The 17,649-nt window shown below is 41.0% G+C and overlaps 1 protein-coding gene across 16 annotated transcripts in view; it reads right to left on the reverse strand.

Moving 5' to 3' along the window:
* LDLRAD4 (low density lipoprotein receptor class A domain containing 4) overlaps positions 1–17,649 on the reverse strand; it is a 432,201-nt gene that overhangs the window by 14,582 nt on the left and 399,970 nt on the right. For all 16 annotated transcript variants that reach the window (XM_016119839.2, XM_016119832.2, XM_016119838.2 and 13 more), the window contains one exon: positions 16,821–16,975. In XM_016119839.2, coding sequence (XP_015975325.1) covers positions 16,821–16,975 — 155 coding nt within the window. The remainder of the gene's footprint in view (positions 1–16,820; positions 16,976–17,649) is intronic.

The following is a 17,649-nucleotide window of genomic DNA, read 5'->3' on the forward strand; positions in this document are numbered from 1 at the left end:
TAAGATACCCACAAGACATCATGGACGTAGCAGCAAAAATATGAACAGACCCAGCAGTGTTAAGAGGAAGTTTGGGTCTAAGCTTTAACTGTAAAATTATGTAATGGGCCATTATGGCTCTGGCCTGGCGACAGGTGGAAGATCTAATCAAACCTAATGAAGTAGCTGATTCACACCTTTCGCCAGGCCAAGGTAGCTCGCATAGCACTTTAGAGTGTTATTGGGATCAAAGTGAAACTATCACTAGAATTCTGGGTTGTTATAGCAACTTTCATACTGAAAACAGCATAAAAACTCATCCACAGCTGTTTCCAAGACTCATAATTCTGCCCTAGCTTCTCTTTCTTCCTACAGACTGGAGCTCAGTGCTGTCAGCTCTAATCTTCCATTTAGAGAAATGGCACCAGGAAACAGTGAAAACAGCATATTAAAGCACGGTGTGGAGCATAATAGCGAGAAATAAAACCATCCAATGAAGTGAGAGGGAAGTGACCCAGAAGTAGCGGGTTGCACATTTTCTGAAAAGGAAAATAACCATCCTCAATGGCTTTATTTCCCAAGAAAGTGACAAAACTTGAAAAATTGCCTAAAGAGATTAAATCTTGTGCACACTCAATCTTATATTTCACCAAATTCACATCAACATTCTTGTTACTAAATTCATTTGCCACTTTTCGGCTCTCCTCTTACCTGGCCTACCAGTAACACTGAACCCTCCTCTCTTGTTGACCTCAGTGACATCACCCTCCTCATTCACACTCTGGCTTCTCTAGCTGCTTTGCCTTCTCCTTGGGGGTGGGGGTACCTCTAGCTCTGCATTTTGGTTAAATGTTGTAATTCCTCAGAGGCCTGTCTGGAGAAACTTCTCCTCTCACTGAGGTCTCCCTGGGCCACCTCATTCCCTCTGCAGTTTACAGGGCCATCCTCATTGGGATGGGTCTGTCTTTGGTCCCACCTTTTCCCAGGAGCTTCAGACTGGTCTAGCCATGGGGGCCTCCTGGACTCCAATGAACTCCTAAAACTAAACATGTCTAAAGTGGAACTCACTGACTTCTCCCTCAGTCCTCTCAACCCTCTGTACTGCTGTGGCCTCATCAAGTCGCCACTCTCTGTCACCCCCACTCTACTTCCCTCCATTGCCACCATTACTATTTTAGTAATGATGTAATTTATTTAATTACTTACTGGCAATTGTCTCCCACTTCCAACTTATTCACTTTTATAGGACACTTATTTTTCTGGCCTCTCACCCAGGTGGTTCATAGGAGTCGTTAAAACTACGAGATCTGTAAGATGCTGTGGTTCCAACAGTCCGGAAGCTGTCATTCCAGTTCTGTGCCTCTGCTGATATGTGAAGAACCCAGACCTGGAATATGACCAGAATTCTAGAAAGGCTGGATCCTAGCAATCTTGATGGAAAAGGAACTGCTTTGCTCTGGCACTCATGTCACAGTTGGTTCTGGCCACCCTCTTACAGGCCACCCCATGCTAACCATCGCCAGATTGCCCTCATTAGCACTAAATTTCCCACACTGCTGGTGGAGCCTGCTGATTCTTGCTTTTACTGGTGAGGTGAAGCCCTCTGACTAAGATCCGACTCTTTGGATCATCTGAGAGCCTGCACATAGCCAAATTCAAAGACGTGGGCCTTCTTGTCTAGACCTCTCAGTTTCTTCATCTCCAAACGCTAGAGATGACATTTTCAGGGAGAAGGAGACTTATCTTATGGCATCTATTCAAATGGCTGCAGTTCTGGGTCCTCATTAGGGAACCTTATCCCAACAATGAAGGCTTTACTGCTCTTGGCAATGCTTATATTGTTACATCAATTTATACTCAGAATAAGTTAAGAAATAAGATAATATTTAAAGTAGTTTACAGAATTTTGAGCAATAAGAACAAAATTTTGCTAATATTTTTACACAGGATTAAATTCATTCCGTCCCTTATAGCTGTTTACTTGTAAGACTACCAATCGAAAGGCAGGGAGGTATCCACTGTCTATTGATTCGTTACTTCTCTGCACATTTAATGAGTACCTCCTGGCAGTGGATTTCAATCCTTTTCCATTGCAAGATGTGAGATAATGTACACACATAACCCAACAAGTAATGTGCCACACCTTCCCATGGGGTAGATGATAGGGGCGGAGCACGGGGTCTGTGCAATCTCCAGGTTTAATCTATCTCTCCAACCCCTTTGTTCCACTCAAGAAAGCATTCTCGAATCAAATGAGTTAGGGAGACATCATTCTAGGGGTAACTTTGAATCAATTCTCGTCTGTTTCGTAAGGTGTATTATTCTCGAATCACTCGTGTTTTATCTATTATTAGTACCAGTTACTTGAGACACACATTAAAACTGAGCAGGACACACAAGGGACTGTCCTGGAAGCTTACAAGAAGGGCATCCACTCTTAAGAGTAAAGTAAGTAGGCTTCGGAGCCTTCTCTGTATATGCAATGCCTTATATGCATGTTTCTTATTTTCTAATTTTCTCCCTGGAACAAAGGCTCTGTGACAAGAAAGGCAATGACTGATTATCTGATGACAACTTAATATTACCCAGGTGGATGACACCTCTATCAATAACCAGTGTAGATCTGTAATAGCAAATGCATTCTGAGGTGGGAAAGCCTTAAGCCACGATCCTGGCCCTGCTGCTCTTCACTCTGTGACGGGAGACAGCTTACTTAGTTTCTCCAAACCTCGATTTTCCTTACTCGAGGCTCAGATACAATGTACGTATATTCCTTAGCACACTGCCTTGCACATCAGTATTCACTATATGGTAGCTCTTAACATTACATGTAACAATTACTTGCTGCTATACACAGCTAAAGTGAAGACAGTTTTCAGTTTCCTCTTTTAAAATAAATGACTTCACTGAAATTTCCTCATTTCTTTGTCTATTTACAATATCATCTATCCAAAAAGTGGCATTTTGAATGGAAAGGCTAAAAAGATGAGAGAAGCTTAAGTTGCATTTATCTCAGATTTCTTCCTAAGATTTCTTCCTAAGATTCTTAAAACAAGCATTACCCATGAGACTCTTCATAGAAACTTCTTCTCCCTGGCTTTCTGGGTGCTACAAAGAATAAAGGCCCACAGTTGCATACTGACTCTCTGTACTCTTAATGCATTAGCTCAGCCTGGCAATTAGCTGTCCACTGAGAAAATCATCATGAGTACAGACATCGGGAATTCCCTATACCATGCACTGCTCCTTTGATGTCATGAAGTGAAAGCAGGGAGACATATTAGAAGAAACAACAATTTTATGGAACTCAATTTTGTGATAAGCTTTGTTTTCTCTTGAACCTTCTTTTATTTGCTAAAATGAAATCTTTATTGTTAATGAATACATTATTTGTCATTCTCCTGCTAATTTAGTCACTATCAGGTAATCATTCAGGTTATACCATCTCTGAGCAGGTTGATAACATTTTTCTTTCAAATCTGCAAGTTGTGGGCAGAGCCTGACTGCAGTAAACATGCCAAGGGAGAGAGAGGCTTTCCCTTGTGACAGTGTCACCCAGCCTAGATCTACAAAAAACACAACCACAGCATGTGCATGACTGCACACAGAGACATGAGTATACAGATGTAGTTTGTTTCTTACACTAAGTACACTTTGAATCATAATATCTGGTGTTCTGACCTCCCTGACTCTGCCCTGGAAGTTGCCTCCATGAGGCCTTTGGTGAGCACAGGCACTGGGACCCAGGCCTATGAAACCCTTTGACCACTCTGAGTGGCAAGCTCGTAATCAAGGGGCTCTAGTGAGTCTATCTTGTGGAAAAAGGTCGTTGAACAGCTCCAAATTTTGTAGGCTTAACGGCATGCATTTTCAGGCTTCTTTACACTTGAGAAATTATTGTATGTTCCTCTTTCTGTATGGTCAATGAATAGCCATATTGACAGAAAATGTTCCTGTGAGTTGATTCTGCTTGACTCTGAAATGGATACATTAAAGATTTTTAAAAGTCACCTGATTTCCCAAATGTTTGTCTTTATGATGCCAACAGTGTTATTTGCAGACCTGGAACATGACTAAAATTTTTCCTCTTTAAATCTGACCATCTGGCACTTTTGATGGGGCAGGGGCGGGGTGGTAAGCGGAAAATCAAAACCGACTCTTCTTCCTTTTTATTGTGGTAAAACATACATAACATAAAAATTTGCCATTTTAATCATTTAAAAATATACAGTTCAGTGGCATTAAGTACATTCACATCGTCATGTAACTATTACCACCATCCATCTCTAGAACTTTTTCATCTTCCCAAACTGAAATGCTATGCCCATTAAACACTAACTTCCCATTCCTTTCTCCCCTCAGGCCCTGGTAACCACCATTATACTATCTGTCTTTATGAATTTAACTATTCTAGGTATCTCATATAAGTAGAATCATACAATATTTGCCTTTTTGTGGGCATATATTATGTCCTTATTTCACTTAGCATAATGTCTTCAAGGTTTATCCATTTAATTAAAAGGTTCATTTGCATTGTAGTATGTGTTATTCTTTTTTTTAAAGGCTGAATAATATTCCATTGTAGGAATAGACTATATTTTTTTTATTCATTCATCAATTGATGGATAGATTGATTGTTTTCACTTTTGGGCTATTGTGAATAATGTTGCTATGAAGAGAAATATAAAAATATCTCTTTGAATCTCTGCTTTAAATTCTTTTGGGTATATCCCCAGAAGTGGAATTTCTGGATCATATGGTAAATCTATGTTTATTTTATTTTTTTTGAGGAACCACCATACTCTTTTCCATAGCGGTAGTATTATTTTACATTCTCACCAGCAGTGCATAGGGTTCTAATTTCTTTGCCAACATTTTTTATTTTCTGTGTCTTTGATAATAGCCATTCCAATGGGTAAAATGTGGTATCTCATTATGGTTTTGAACACTAATCGTACACAAATCAGTTAAGGTTCTCAAGAGAAACAGAACCAACAGGATGTGTGTGTGTGTGTGTGTGTGTGTGTGTGTGTCTATCACCTATCATCTATCATCTGTCTGTCTATCTATCATCTATCTATCTATCTATCTATCTATCTATCTATCTATCTATCATCTATCAATCATCTAGTTATTATAAGAAAAGGCTCATGTGTTTATGGAGTCCCACAACCTGCCATGTGCAAGATGGAGAACTAGGACAGATGGTGGTATAGTTCAATCAGAGGCTGAAGTTCTAGAACCAGGGGTCCACTGGTATAAATCTTGGACTACAAAAGCCCGAGAACCATGAAGTCCAATGTCAGAAGGCAAGAGAATAGAACATCCCAGCTCAAGAAGAAAGATAGAAAATATGACCATGCTCTACCTTTTTGTTCTATATAGGCCCTCAAGGAATTGGAAGATACCCACATTGGTGAGGGCAGATTTTCTTTATTCGGTCTACTGAGTCAAATGTTAATCTCTTCTTAAATTACTCTCATATACACATCTAGAAACAGCATTTTATCAGCTATCTGGATATGCTAAGCTCAGTTTTGCTGACACGTAAACTTAGCTATTACAATTAGTGGTACTGAGCTTTTTCCATATGCTTATTGGCCATTTGTATATCTTCATTAGAAAAATGTCTATTCAAGTCCTTTGCCTATTTTCAAATGGGTTATCTATAATATTGATGTTGAGTTGTAGGAGTTCTTTATATGTTCTGAATATTAATCCCTTATCAGATATATGATTTTCAAATATTTTCTCCCATACTGTGGTCGACCTTTTTGCTCTCTTGAAAGTGTTCTTTTACAAATAAAAGTTTTTATTTTCTGAAGTTCAATTTATTATTTTTCTCTTATTGCCTGTGCTTTTGGTGTCATATCTAAGAAACCACTGCCTAATCCAATGTTATAAAGCTTTCCCTCGCTTGTTTTCTTTAAGAGTTTTATAGTTTTAGTTCTTACATTTAGGTTTTTGATCCATATTAATTTTTCATATATGGTATAAGACAAGGGTACAATGTCATTATTTTGCATGTGAATATCCAATTTTCACAGCCCCTTTTTTGAAAAAACTTTCCTTTCTTTTTGATTAGTCTTGGTGCCCTTGTTGACAATCATCTGCCCATATATGGGGAAGTTTATTTCTGGACTTTCTATTCTATTTCATTGGTTTATATGTCTTTCTTTATGCCAATACCACACTGTTTTTTTTTTTCCTGTAGCTTTGTAGTAAGTTTTAAAATCAGGAAGTGTGAGATATCCAAATTTGTTATTCTTTTTCAATATTATTTTGGCTATTTGGGGGTGAGGGTTTTTTGAGATAGCACATGAAGTTTAGGGTAAACTTTTTTATTTCTGCAAAAAAACATAATTGAGATTATAATAGGGATTGAGCTGAATCTGTAGATTGCTTTGGGTAGGACTGATATCTTAACAATTTCAAGTCTTACAATACATGAATAAGAGATGTCTTTCCATTTATTTGTATCTAATTTCTTCCAGCAACATCATGTAGTTATTAGTGCACAAATCTTTTATGTCCTTGGTTAAGTTTATTTCTAAGTATTTTATTCTTTTTGATGCTATTGTAAATTGAATTGTTTCCTTAATTTCTTTTTTGGATTGTTTATTGTTAGTGTAAAAAAATGCAACTGATTTTTGCATGTTGACTTTGCATTCTGCAACTGTTAAATTCGTTAATTAGTTATAGCAGGTATTCTTTGTTGGGTGGAATCTTTAGGGTTTTCTATATGTAGATCATTTCATTTGCTAAGAAATAATTTTACTTTCCTTTATAGTTGAAACGCCTTTTATTTCTTTTTCTTGACCAATTACTCTGACTAAAACTTCCAATAAATACTATGTTGAAAGGAAGTCGTGGGAGCATTTGACATCTTGTTACCTAGCATATGTTGTCAGTTTGGGCTCAAATAAACTCATAAAAATTCTAAGAAAAAAAATAAAAGAAAGAAAAGAAAAAAGAAAAGAAGTGGTGAAAGCGCACATCCTTGTCTTGTTCCCAATCTCAGAGGAAAAGCTTTCAATCCTTCACCATTGAGTATGATGTTAGCTGTGGGCTTTCCATAGACAGCTTTTATTTTATTGAGGTAATTTCCTTTTCTCCTAGTTTTATGAATGTTTTTATCATGAAAAAGTGTTGAATTATGTCAAATACTTTTCCTGCATGATGAGATAATCATGTAGCTTTCTCCTTTCATTCTGTTAATGTGGTGTATTATATTGATCGATTCTCCTATTTGGAACCATTTTTGCATTACAGAAATAAACCCACTTGGTCTTGTTAGGATGCTACTAAATTCAGTTTGCTAACATTTTGTTGTGGGTTTTTGCATCAATATGCCTGATGGATATTGGTTTTTTTTTCCTGTTGAGTCTTTGTCTGGCTTTCATATAACAGTAATGTTGGCCTTACAGAATGAATTAGAAAGTGTTCCTTCCTCTTCATTTTTTTTGGAAGAATTTGAGAAGTGGAGTCAATTCTTGTTAAAATGTTTGGTAGAATTCACCAATGAAACCATCTGGTCCAGGAATTTTCTTTGTTGGGAGGTTTATGATTATTGATTCAATGTTCCTACTAGTTACAGAACTATTCAAAATTTCTATTTCTTTGTAATTCAGTCTTATTAGGGTGTATTTCTAGGCATTTGTCCATTTCATCTAGGTTATTCAATCTGTCAATATACAATTGTTCACTGTACTTTTTAATAATCTTTTTTATTTCTGTATCTCTTGGATCTTTTTCTACATGAAGGATATACTTATAGCTTTAAAAGAGAGTAATCTGTGACCATGACTTACTGGGCTTCTCTGTTGAAGCCTGCTGTTTTGGGTCCACGTGCACTGTGATCATGTGTAAGGACACTTCCATACCCCAAACCTCCTTGGTTTTATGCCCTCAGCTAAATTCTCTTTTCTCCAGGGACCACAGGATCATAAAATTTGGGGATAGAAAAAACATAAATAGGTGTTTTTCAAACTGTGAGTTGCAACCTCTCAGAGAGATGGAAAATCAATGTAAGTAGGTTGCAGCCAGTATTTAAAAAAATCAAACAGAATAGAAAATAACATTGTCTGTAAGTATTGTTTGGTGAAACTTTTGCTTTAGTTGTGTATATGAGTATTGTGGATTGTGATGTAAGATGTGTTTACTGCTATTCTTCATGGTTTAAAACAATCTGAATGTCTCTGATTTAAGCCAATTATCCATTGTTTTAGACGGGAGGAAACTGAGGCCCAAAGAGAATATGTTAATCGCCGGAGATGACACAGCCAGTTTGTGGATATTTTGGCTTCTACATAAGGGTTCCTCCCAATGAATGAATATATTGTATGGTCTCAAATATTTGGAAATCTATTTTTTCTTCCTGTCCCAGGTTGAGAACTTCAAATCATAGGTAAAACTAATCTTTGGATGTTCAGCAACACCTTTACCTTCTGATAAATCAATTTTCTTTCTTTTCTTCCCTTTTCTCATACAATCCAAATGCCTTAGTATTGCTGTCTTTTCCACCCTAGATGGCAGTAACAGCTTAGATGTAAAGTCAATACCTTTAGATGTCAATGACTGCATTTTCTCCAGCATCTCCCCTTTAATTCCTCCTTGGGAATTCATCATCAGACTTCTCAGGACTCAATATTTCTCTCCCAAATCTACTCAATCTAGGGCACATCCCTTAAGAGAAACACAAATCATCCAGGAAAGTATGCTGGGAACAAAAGAAAAGGGATCCTTTATATTTCCAGAACAATATAATGGATCTGGGAGGTCTATAGGCCCTGAGGAACAAGCAGAAAAGAGCTATGCAGGTGCCTCTACAGAGCTTGGTGCTGTGAATGAGCAATTAAATTTCATGAGAAACCGGCCTGGGAATTAGAAAGCTCAAGGTAATAGTGAGATGTGAAACCATACACTATCAGCCTAGGTAGGCACAATCACCTCCTTTAAGATGTGAGAATAGGCTGAGGCACAGGACTGAAGCTTTCCCAAAGGTCATAGAGCTAGTAGGAGATTAATAAAGCCAGAACCCTGCTACCTCCTTTGGCATTCTTTGACAGCTCTGGGAAGCTTCCTCAAGTGCCACCCAGAATGAGAATAACTTAGAAAATTTTTTTCCCCTTAGAATAAAGCACACCAACTTTCAAAAACTAAGTAAAAACATATAAAACAAACAAACTTTACCTTTGCAATTTTACGCTGATGCCTACTTAAAGGGTTATTAAAATTTTTTAGTTTATAAAATTTTTTATCAATTTTATTTCAAAATCTGATTTTGAAATAAAATCATACTTTGGTCACAATAGAAATCATGTTCGAATGAGTTGCCTCCGGAGTCTATGGATGCTTAGAACATTACTGGAATTGTCTTTAACAACAGTTTATGTGAGCAGAGGATGTTGTGTACTTGTAAAAGTGATATATGAACAATACATTCTTACCATAAAAATTTTAACAGCATAGACCAGGCTCCCTTTGTTCACCATCTCCCATCTTGACTCCTCCCCAGAAAAAGCCATCAGTTTGCTGTGGGTCTTTCCTGACCTTTCTCGACAGCATCTGATTGTAACTTGGACAACACTATTTTTACTAATCAAGTCACCTTTGGCTTTGCACCAAAATTGTATCATTTAGCTTGACCAGCAACCTCATTCATAAGATTGAACTCTAAATGGATTTTGGCTGGTACCAAAAATCAAACTCACCCTCAGAGAACATATAAGAAAAAGGAAGACTTGCCATTTATTGAGGACTTAAAAAATAATTTCCCTTGAAAGTTTTCCAAAAAATGAACTGCAAGCTCTGAGCAATGACTACATAAGTAGAAGAATTATTTGAGCTACTCACATTGCTTGAAAGACAAATCTTGTCTATTAAAAAGGTCTCTCTACTATCTGCTATGTAATAGCTATGGCCTAGCATCCTTATTCAATTTTTTTTGCCAGCAATCTGGCCTTCAGTTTCTCTTACACGAAGATGTTAAAATTATCACTCTTCTAATGTTTTAATTAGACACACCAAAGGGCAAAACGTTTTAAATGACTGGTCTTGTAGGCAGACTATGTGAAAACCCTCACTCATTCCAAGAGAGAAATAGCATGGCTGATGGTAGAAAACCTGCGTTTGGAGTTTACAGCAGGCATTGACTGATTCTTGCAGTCCCCTTGACATGTGAAAATTCAGTTTAAGTAGCTCATGAAATAATGGAGAATTGTTATTAAACAAAGTTGGCAACAAATACCCCTGTTCTTATGGTGCAACAAGAATATGCCCTGTTCACAGGAATACTGTCCCCTGCCATCTTTCATCCCAGTCTTATGCTAATTGAAGCCTGTGGCTCTCTTCTCTTTAGTCTGAAGTATCAGAGATGTGCCTATTATAACTGCATCATCAAGCCCTTTAGTTCACTTTTTTGTACCTAACTGAATGAAAATAGTTCATTTCTATTATTTTAGAAATGCTTTTCTAAATACAGATTGAAATAGATAGAAATGAAAAAAGGCAGGTAAGTGCATAGCCATCTAGCACTTTATTCATGGTGTGGTGACTCTCCATCTCTGTGTGCTCTTCATTAGACCTCGGAACACAGCCTGTGGGCTTCTCAAGCATGGTGAGTTCCAAGCCCAGTATGGTGTGTTTCTGAGCTGCTTCTCAGAGGTGATCAGAAATGTTACTCTGTTCTCAAGGTCAACAGAGTGGTGCCCATAGCCAGCTCTGCCCACAGACTCTAGCCCTAGAGAGGAGAGCCCTGCCCCGGGGAGATGACTGAACAGCAAGGGCCAGTAATGAGCACATTGGGCTGGGCACAGGAAATGCTGTACTCTATTGGCTCAGACACACTTGATTCAACTTCTCATCTTGTACGAATGAGCTTTACTTCCATGAGGAAATCACCTCCCATTTTTCTGGAAACCAGTGGCCCTCCTGGTCTATCTTTTGTTTTCACCCTTGTGGTAGAGGCATGAGTTCTCTAAAAAAACAACTTATGTAGAAAGATGATACCACAACCAATAGGTGGGCACTGGTCCATCTTGAGTGGCAGATGCTTTGCAGCCCCAGCCAGGGGGTGCCAGGCAAGAGCAGAGGCTGGTATGGCCCAATATGTTGACTTTTCAAGAAAAGATGTAAATTCTAATTTTTATGTGACATCTTCTCATTTTTGTAAGTTCAATTAAGTTTTGTCAGAATACCCTGTGGTATTCTGGTCATACCACAAGCAAAGTCTACTACTTCTACAGAGAGGGTCTCTGGGTGTAGACTTCCCCCATACCAGGGCACTTTGAATCCAAAGAATCCAAATTTCTACACCAACACAGCTGGCAGTTACAGTCTTTACTCTCTTTCTCTACTGACGGGGTACAAAACAAATGATTTCCTTTCTTGCACTGCCCCCACCCCATGAAGTTGGTGTAGCACAGGTTGCGCTGAGTGACAGGCTGATGCTACTCTGTCTACACAAGGAGGCCCAGGCACCCACATTTTCACAACTGATTTAATCCCTATAGCAGTTGGTAATGGAGAAATGCCTGACGTGACTCCTTTTGTTAATTTTTTAATTAAAATTGCTGTTTTTATGGGTCAGAATGGCTGAATATCTATAATTTCATGTGGTTCGAACTAAGTAAAATGTTCCTGCCTCTGCTGATCTTCAATAAATAGTCAGCCACATTGGCCTCACCCACTATCCACTGAGCCTTGGCCTATTCAGGTAAGTATAGCTGGCCCCACCAGGCTGGGCTGCCGGCTGTCAGAAAAGGCTGCTCAGGCCTCCTCCTGCTCTGGCAAGAAAGGCTCCAGTGGCTTGTCCAAACATCTCTCAGGGCCGCGTCTGGAGTATTTGTGCCCCTTTGTTGTTTTCTTATGAGTTGGTGGTCTAAGGTAATGAAAAGAAATCTAGATAGTCTCAAAACTCTGAAATCACATAAACCAGGCTCTAAAAAATAAGCCATGGCTACTTCAGAAAGGACACATCTGAGTTTATATCACAAACCTTCATTATTGTTTGTCATAATTTAAAGCATTTTTTATGTGATTTAATTTTCATTCAAAAATGGCTGCTTCTACTTAATTCAGAGTTTGTACTGTCCCATCCCCTGGACTCCCCAGAATAGTATCTCAGAGACACTGGAGTGATTAAGGCTGACCAACCTTAGCTGATACAAACTCCATTTATTCATCCAATGGCCAGAGGAGAGCTGGCACAGAAAGTGTGTGCTTCCAATGGGCATTGTTGGAACCAGGGGGGATGGTGCCACATGAGGAGCATGGAATGTGATAAAGTCAGGGCTGGGGGCACTGCCCTCACTGGGAAAGTGCCTTTGACCGTACAAGGAAAACCTTCCAGAATCAGGGCGAGCCTGGCACTTGGCCCAAGAGGGCAATTGATCTAACCTACCATTTCTCAGAAGAAGACTCTCTCTGGGAACTAGGGATACTGAGAACTACTAAGATCCTATTGTATTAATCTCAGTTTTACTTTTTCCTTTTGGTTTAAGTGGAATGTCCATTAGCGAGGAGAGGAGCACAGTAGTGAAATTTACTCAACTCAATCTGAACATCTACATGTTCAGTAAACCTCTTTCTCAAAAATAAAACCCAACTATTGTACTTTACTTTATCATCTTGACTATCAAGTCTTCCAGCAGAAATGTATAAAAATACATTTAACTGACAGTATTAAACCAAATCACCTAGAAGCTGATAATGAGATGCCCAACCCTTCTCACATCAGTCCAAAATAAATACACCTTTTACAAACATACTTGTGGAGACTGCACATGGTTCTAGAACAAATAGGCCAAAAGGACCCAGAAGTGAGTGAATCCCAGCAATGCACAGGCTTACCCATGGCAAAGCTGGCAGTAGCAACCCATCCCCACAAGCTGCTAACCAGCTGGACACTGCAGCCCTCACACTACAGGCTCCGGGGAAGGCAGGATTTAGATGCTGACAAAGTGAAAGGCCCTTCAGGAGTGCTCAGGTGTTCTCACAACAGACATGAAACAACGTGGACAGTAGCAATTGCAAACACATATCCATCTTCACCAGTCACCTTTTCCCCCAAAAGCACAAATTGACATGATACCATGCGAGCCCTGAGGACCACTGTCCACGTGCTCTGTCAGTAAGAGCAGAGCCTGCTCTACCACACCGTGACTGTCCAGCCATGCTTCTGCCCAGCTCCTTCTAAGCCACTCAGAGAAGGAGGCTGCTTGGCATAGGTAGTCACTTTGGGATGCTGAGGGAAGGCCATCTGGAAGCTCATGGCCCTATCTTAAAACCCTCCTACAGTTTGCATTCACTTGCTATACAGCCCACCTCACATACGTACATGGCCACTAAAGACCCCTGGCCTTCTCTGGTAAGACTGAGAAAACGCCATTAGCATTAGCCTAGTGGGTGCTGCTGAAAGGGTGGGCTAGCGGAAGAACATGGCAAGGACACATTGCATTGTTTCTTCATTATCTTGCTCAGTGCCTGGCTAATGACTGAATGAACAAAGGAGGCAGAATTTGCTGGAGGAAACTTCTCAAGGAAGAGTCCCAGACTAGGACCTTCTGATCACACAAGTTCTCTGTAGATGGCCCAACACTTTCCACAGAGCTGCTGGGAAGTGCTCTCTTTACTCTGTGGAAGCCTCATAGCCAGCCATGAGAGATTCACTTATACTAAGCAAAATACCTCTGGGAAGGGTGGCATTTAGCACCTTGTAAGATTAGGGGTTCCCCATTTTGGCTCTACTGACATTTGGGGTCAGATCACTCTTTGTAGTGGGGGCTGCCTTGTGCACTGCAGGGTATTTAGAGCATCCTGTAGCACCCCCTCCCCACGTTGAGACAATAAGAATATGTTGAGAACCAAGAGTGTAAATGAATCAGATTGCTCTCCTAGTACTCTATTAAGGGAAGTGGGATTTCTTAAAAGAAGTTCAAGAAAGAAGTAGGTAATTGGGAGGCAAAAAGCCTGGCCAGTGTGTGGGGGTGGGGGGGAAAGGACGGGGGAGCACACTCCTGGGTAGGAGGAAGACTGCATGGAAATGTGTGGTTGCACCCACAGTGCTATCTAGATTTGTATCTGTGTCCAGGAGAGAAGTCAAGTTTCTTCTTCACCCTCTCTCTTTCCTCTTTGGACCATAAACTAGGTTAATGGTCATAGTCATAAAATGGAACTGCAGTCTGGGCCTGAGTTCTCTGTCACTGTCTAAAAAATAGATCTTGAGTTTGTGAAACATTGAACAGAGACCATTGCTAAGGTGTGCAATATCCACATTTCCATTTTCTCAAGAAGGAAAACCCAAGCATTGAGAAGCAACAGCAGCCATACTAGGTCACTCAAAGAAAAGAAAAAATAGTGTAGTTGTAGCAATGGAATGAAACCCTATGCTGTATTCAGCCTGCATTTTTATAACCCCCAGCTCAGAACTAGGATTGAGCTCTCAGGGGCAAAACTTTCAAGTGTTTATTAACAAAATCAGGCACAGACAGTGATAAAGACTTCTGTGGACACAGTGACTAGCTATTGATGTGCAGTGTGTAGCCCTGAAGAAACCTCCACGAGTCACTTAATTACTTTCTAGATTTTATGAAAGGGTGGATCTGCTGCCTAGCAGCCCCTGGAGCAGAGTGGACACACGTAAACTGCTGCCTCTGAACGGGGACTTCACAGGGACCCACTTCCAAATGATATAGAAGACACATTCCAAGTAAAAACTCACAGAAGTTTTCATTTCTCTGCCTTTGTAAAATTGTCTTCCTGCTGCCCCTCTTTGCTAGTAAGGGTGTGATTGTGTGTATGTCCATCCCATCACCTGACCGTGCAGGGAATTCTCATTTTGGGGGTGGAGGCCAGTGAGTAGGTGCTAAGACAACAATGGATGGTGACAGCAAGAGCAGGAATGTCCAGGTCGGCACTGAGAAGTAGAGAAAGGAGCCACCTCACCTACACAAGGCGAGTCAGGTGGAAGGAAGATGACACCTAAAGCAGATCTCAGAGGAAGGCATGGTGGGTGTGGCCCAGGCCAAGCACTGGAGTTGCATGGGTACTACAACTCCCAAAGTATTTGATGAGAAACTTGGACAAATTCATGGCAGGTACTCTCTGGAAACTTGAGAGATGCCTATTGATGATGACAATGAGTGGACATTACCTATTTCTCCCCAACACTGGGAGTTGGCGTTTATAGTCCTTGCATTAAGGCTCAGGCAAAACAGTGATGGCTGATCCTGCTGTAGTTCTGAAACTACTGCTATGACAAGATTTTCTCTTTAAACTCGAGAGAATTAATTACATGTATTTTGCATTCAGAACTTTAGAAGAATTTGTTCCTTTCCTCAGGTAACAGAGCTATCCTCATACAACACTGAGGATTCTACATTCATTAAGACACCAGTGTCCAGTGAGTCTGGGCCCCACAGGTACCAGACTTCTGGGGTGACAGAGGATCCACAGGGAAACCATCATGCTATGGTGAAAGCCATATTAACAGGGCTGGAAGGGACTCATGAACCCAACCATAGATCTGGGGAGACAAAGAAAGGGAACAACAGAGGAAGAGAGAAAGCAAAAGGGAGAAAGGGGTTCTTTTCTCAGGCCTGATCCTGGTAGCTGCTATGACATCCTGTTTCATTTTCGTGTGTCTGAGGGGTGGCACACAAAAAAAAATCCCATCCCTTCTCTCTCCTTCTGCATGCCATGGACACGAAACTCTCAGCCAACCTCAGTTCCACCCATAGGGACAGAAGAGCCGGTGGCTCATCGAGCACCTCTCTAGTCCCCATGAAGCATGACTCTGACATCTCAGGAGGTCCCAGAGGTCGCACCGTACCTGCCAGGATGGCTGTACCCCTATGCTCATGATGGTCTTTCAAAGCCAGTTACTAGAAAGCCCTGGTCTTGACTTACACTCTGAGGGTCTGAGTATCCTGTGCGGGTTCTGCCTCTTGCCCACCACCAAACCCAAGAATTTATAAGTGCCTAAACTCACCATTCCCAAGCCTTTTACTAAAAGCCCCTAGAATCATAGACTGTAAATCCAGCTCAGAACAGAAGATTCCAGTGGCCCTTGGTCTCCCAGGTACAGATCACAGAACAGTTTAGCTGAATATCGGTGTCTTTATTTTCTAGAGGAGGAGAGTGATTCCGAGCAAGAAGTAGCTGGAGACCTTAAACAACCTGAAGAGCCTTACTATGGGCTGTTCTGTGAGCCCCCTACACAACTCAACCTGCACTGATACCCCTGAGAAGGCCCTGAAACCTTGCTGTCTCACCTCCGCCCCTCCAGGCCACCCATGCCCTCAGCACTGAGGAACCCCTTCGGTGTCTTATGAATGCAGGAAATGAGCACAAGTGCATTGTTGACCACTGGAACACCTCCCAGACCACACTTAAGAACAGGTCTCTACATAACAGCATGGATGGCTCTCACAAGTGTAATGCGAGTGAAAGAAGGCAGAAACCAAAGAGCACCTACTATTACTACTGCATAATTTCTATTGTCATAAAGTCGGAAAGCAGGTGAAACTAATCTATGCTGAAAGCTCTCTGGACAGTGGTGACCTTGTGTGGGGCATGCCTGGAAGCGGGGCCTGAGTATGTCTCTAGGGGCTGGTCCTGTCTCTTTCCTGAGCAAGTGCTGGTTGCACAGGTGTGCTCTATTTGTGAGAACTCACTGAGCTAAATATTCATGATGCACATCCTTTTCTGTAAGCATGTTAACCCTTAGAGGAGAGTTTTCAATACCTCTAATTGCAGTAGGCTGTCCTGTTTTATGACCACACTTTTGGAGCCCGAGACAGAGGCCTGAGAAACACCTGAGGGGCCAGGCCCACACTTACCGGCTGCAGCCTGTTCTCCTGCCTCCTGCTATGACTTGGGCGGTTGATGAAAGACCTCGTGGACACTTTGTAGTGATTCAGCAGGCAGACAATGACCATAACCATCACTGTAATCACCACAATGATGATGATGATCTGGGCAAACTCCAGCTCCGCTGCGATGGAAGAGGAAAGCATGTTAACCACACGCCCCCTTCACCATCACCCACCCAGTTCTCCAGACTCTGCTTTTTTGAAGTGCTCTGACAACCACCAGACTTTGAAGGCCTCTTACTTGAATCTGGCCCTCACAAGGACCTTATGAGAAATAAACTATTTCTCTCCAGGCCTGCTGCCAGACTGATATTCTAATAACATTCAAATAAAGGGAGACTCAGGCACGAGACTCTCTAAGACATCTAGTGCTCAGAATAACCTTGGCGCTCAGACAAAACTCGCCTTTGCAATTTTATAATCGGAAAGGACTTAGAAAAATGTATTCCATTGGCCCTACAAGACTTCTAGAGGTGCTGTGCTGTAACTGACCAGCCCATGGGACTCAAAGACCAGTCAGTTCATTGTGCATACCACAGGCTGGGTGCTGCACAGCCTGGTCCTTCTCGCTGGCCAGGGGGGGTCCTTGAGGGCCAAATCTCGAGGTATGAAAGGCTTGATATTCATTATCACCTATACTTGTTCCTGCCAAATGACATCTTTCTTCCTTCCACCCCTAGGGGAGTTAAGAAAGTCTCTCAAAATCAAAGCTGCTTCTCCTGATGTAATCTTTCTAGGAAAGTTAAAACCATCGTATGGTTGAGTCAAGTTTCCCAAAGCGCATCTGCACAGGATC

The sequence above is a fragment of the Rousettus aegyptiacus genome, unplaced genomic scaffold (genome assembly GCF_014176215.1).
Source record: "Rousettus aegyptiacus isolate mRouAeg1 unplaced genomic scaffold, mRouAeg1.p scaffold_m13_p_12, whole genome shotgun sequence".
In the NCBI taxonomy this organism is placed as follows: Eukaryota; Metazoa; Chordata; class Mammalia; order Chiroptera; family Pteropodidae; genus Rousettus; species Rousettus aegyptiacus.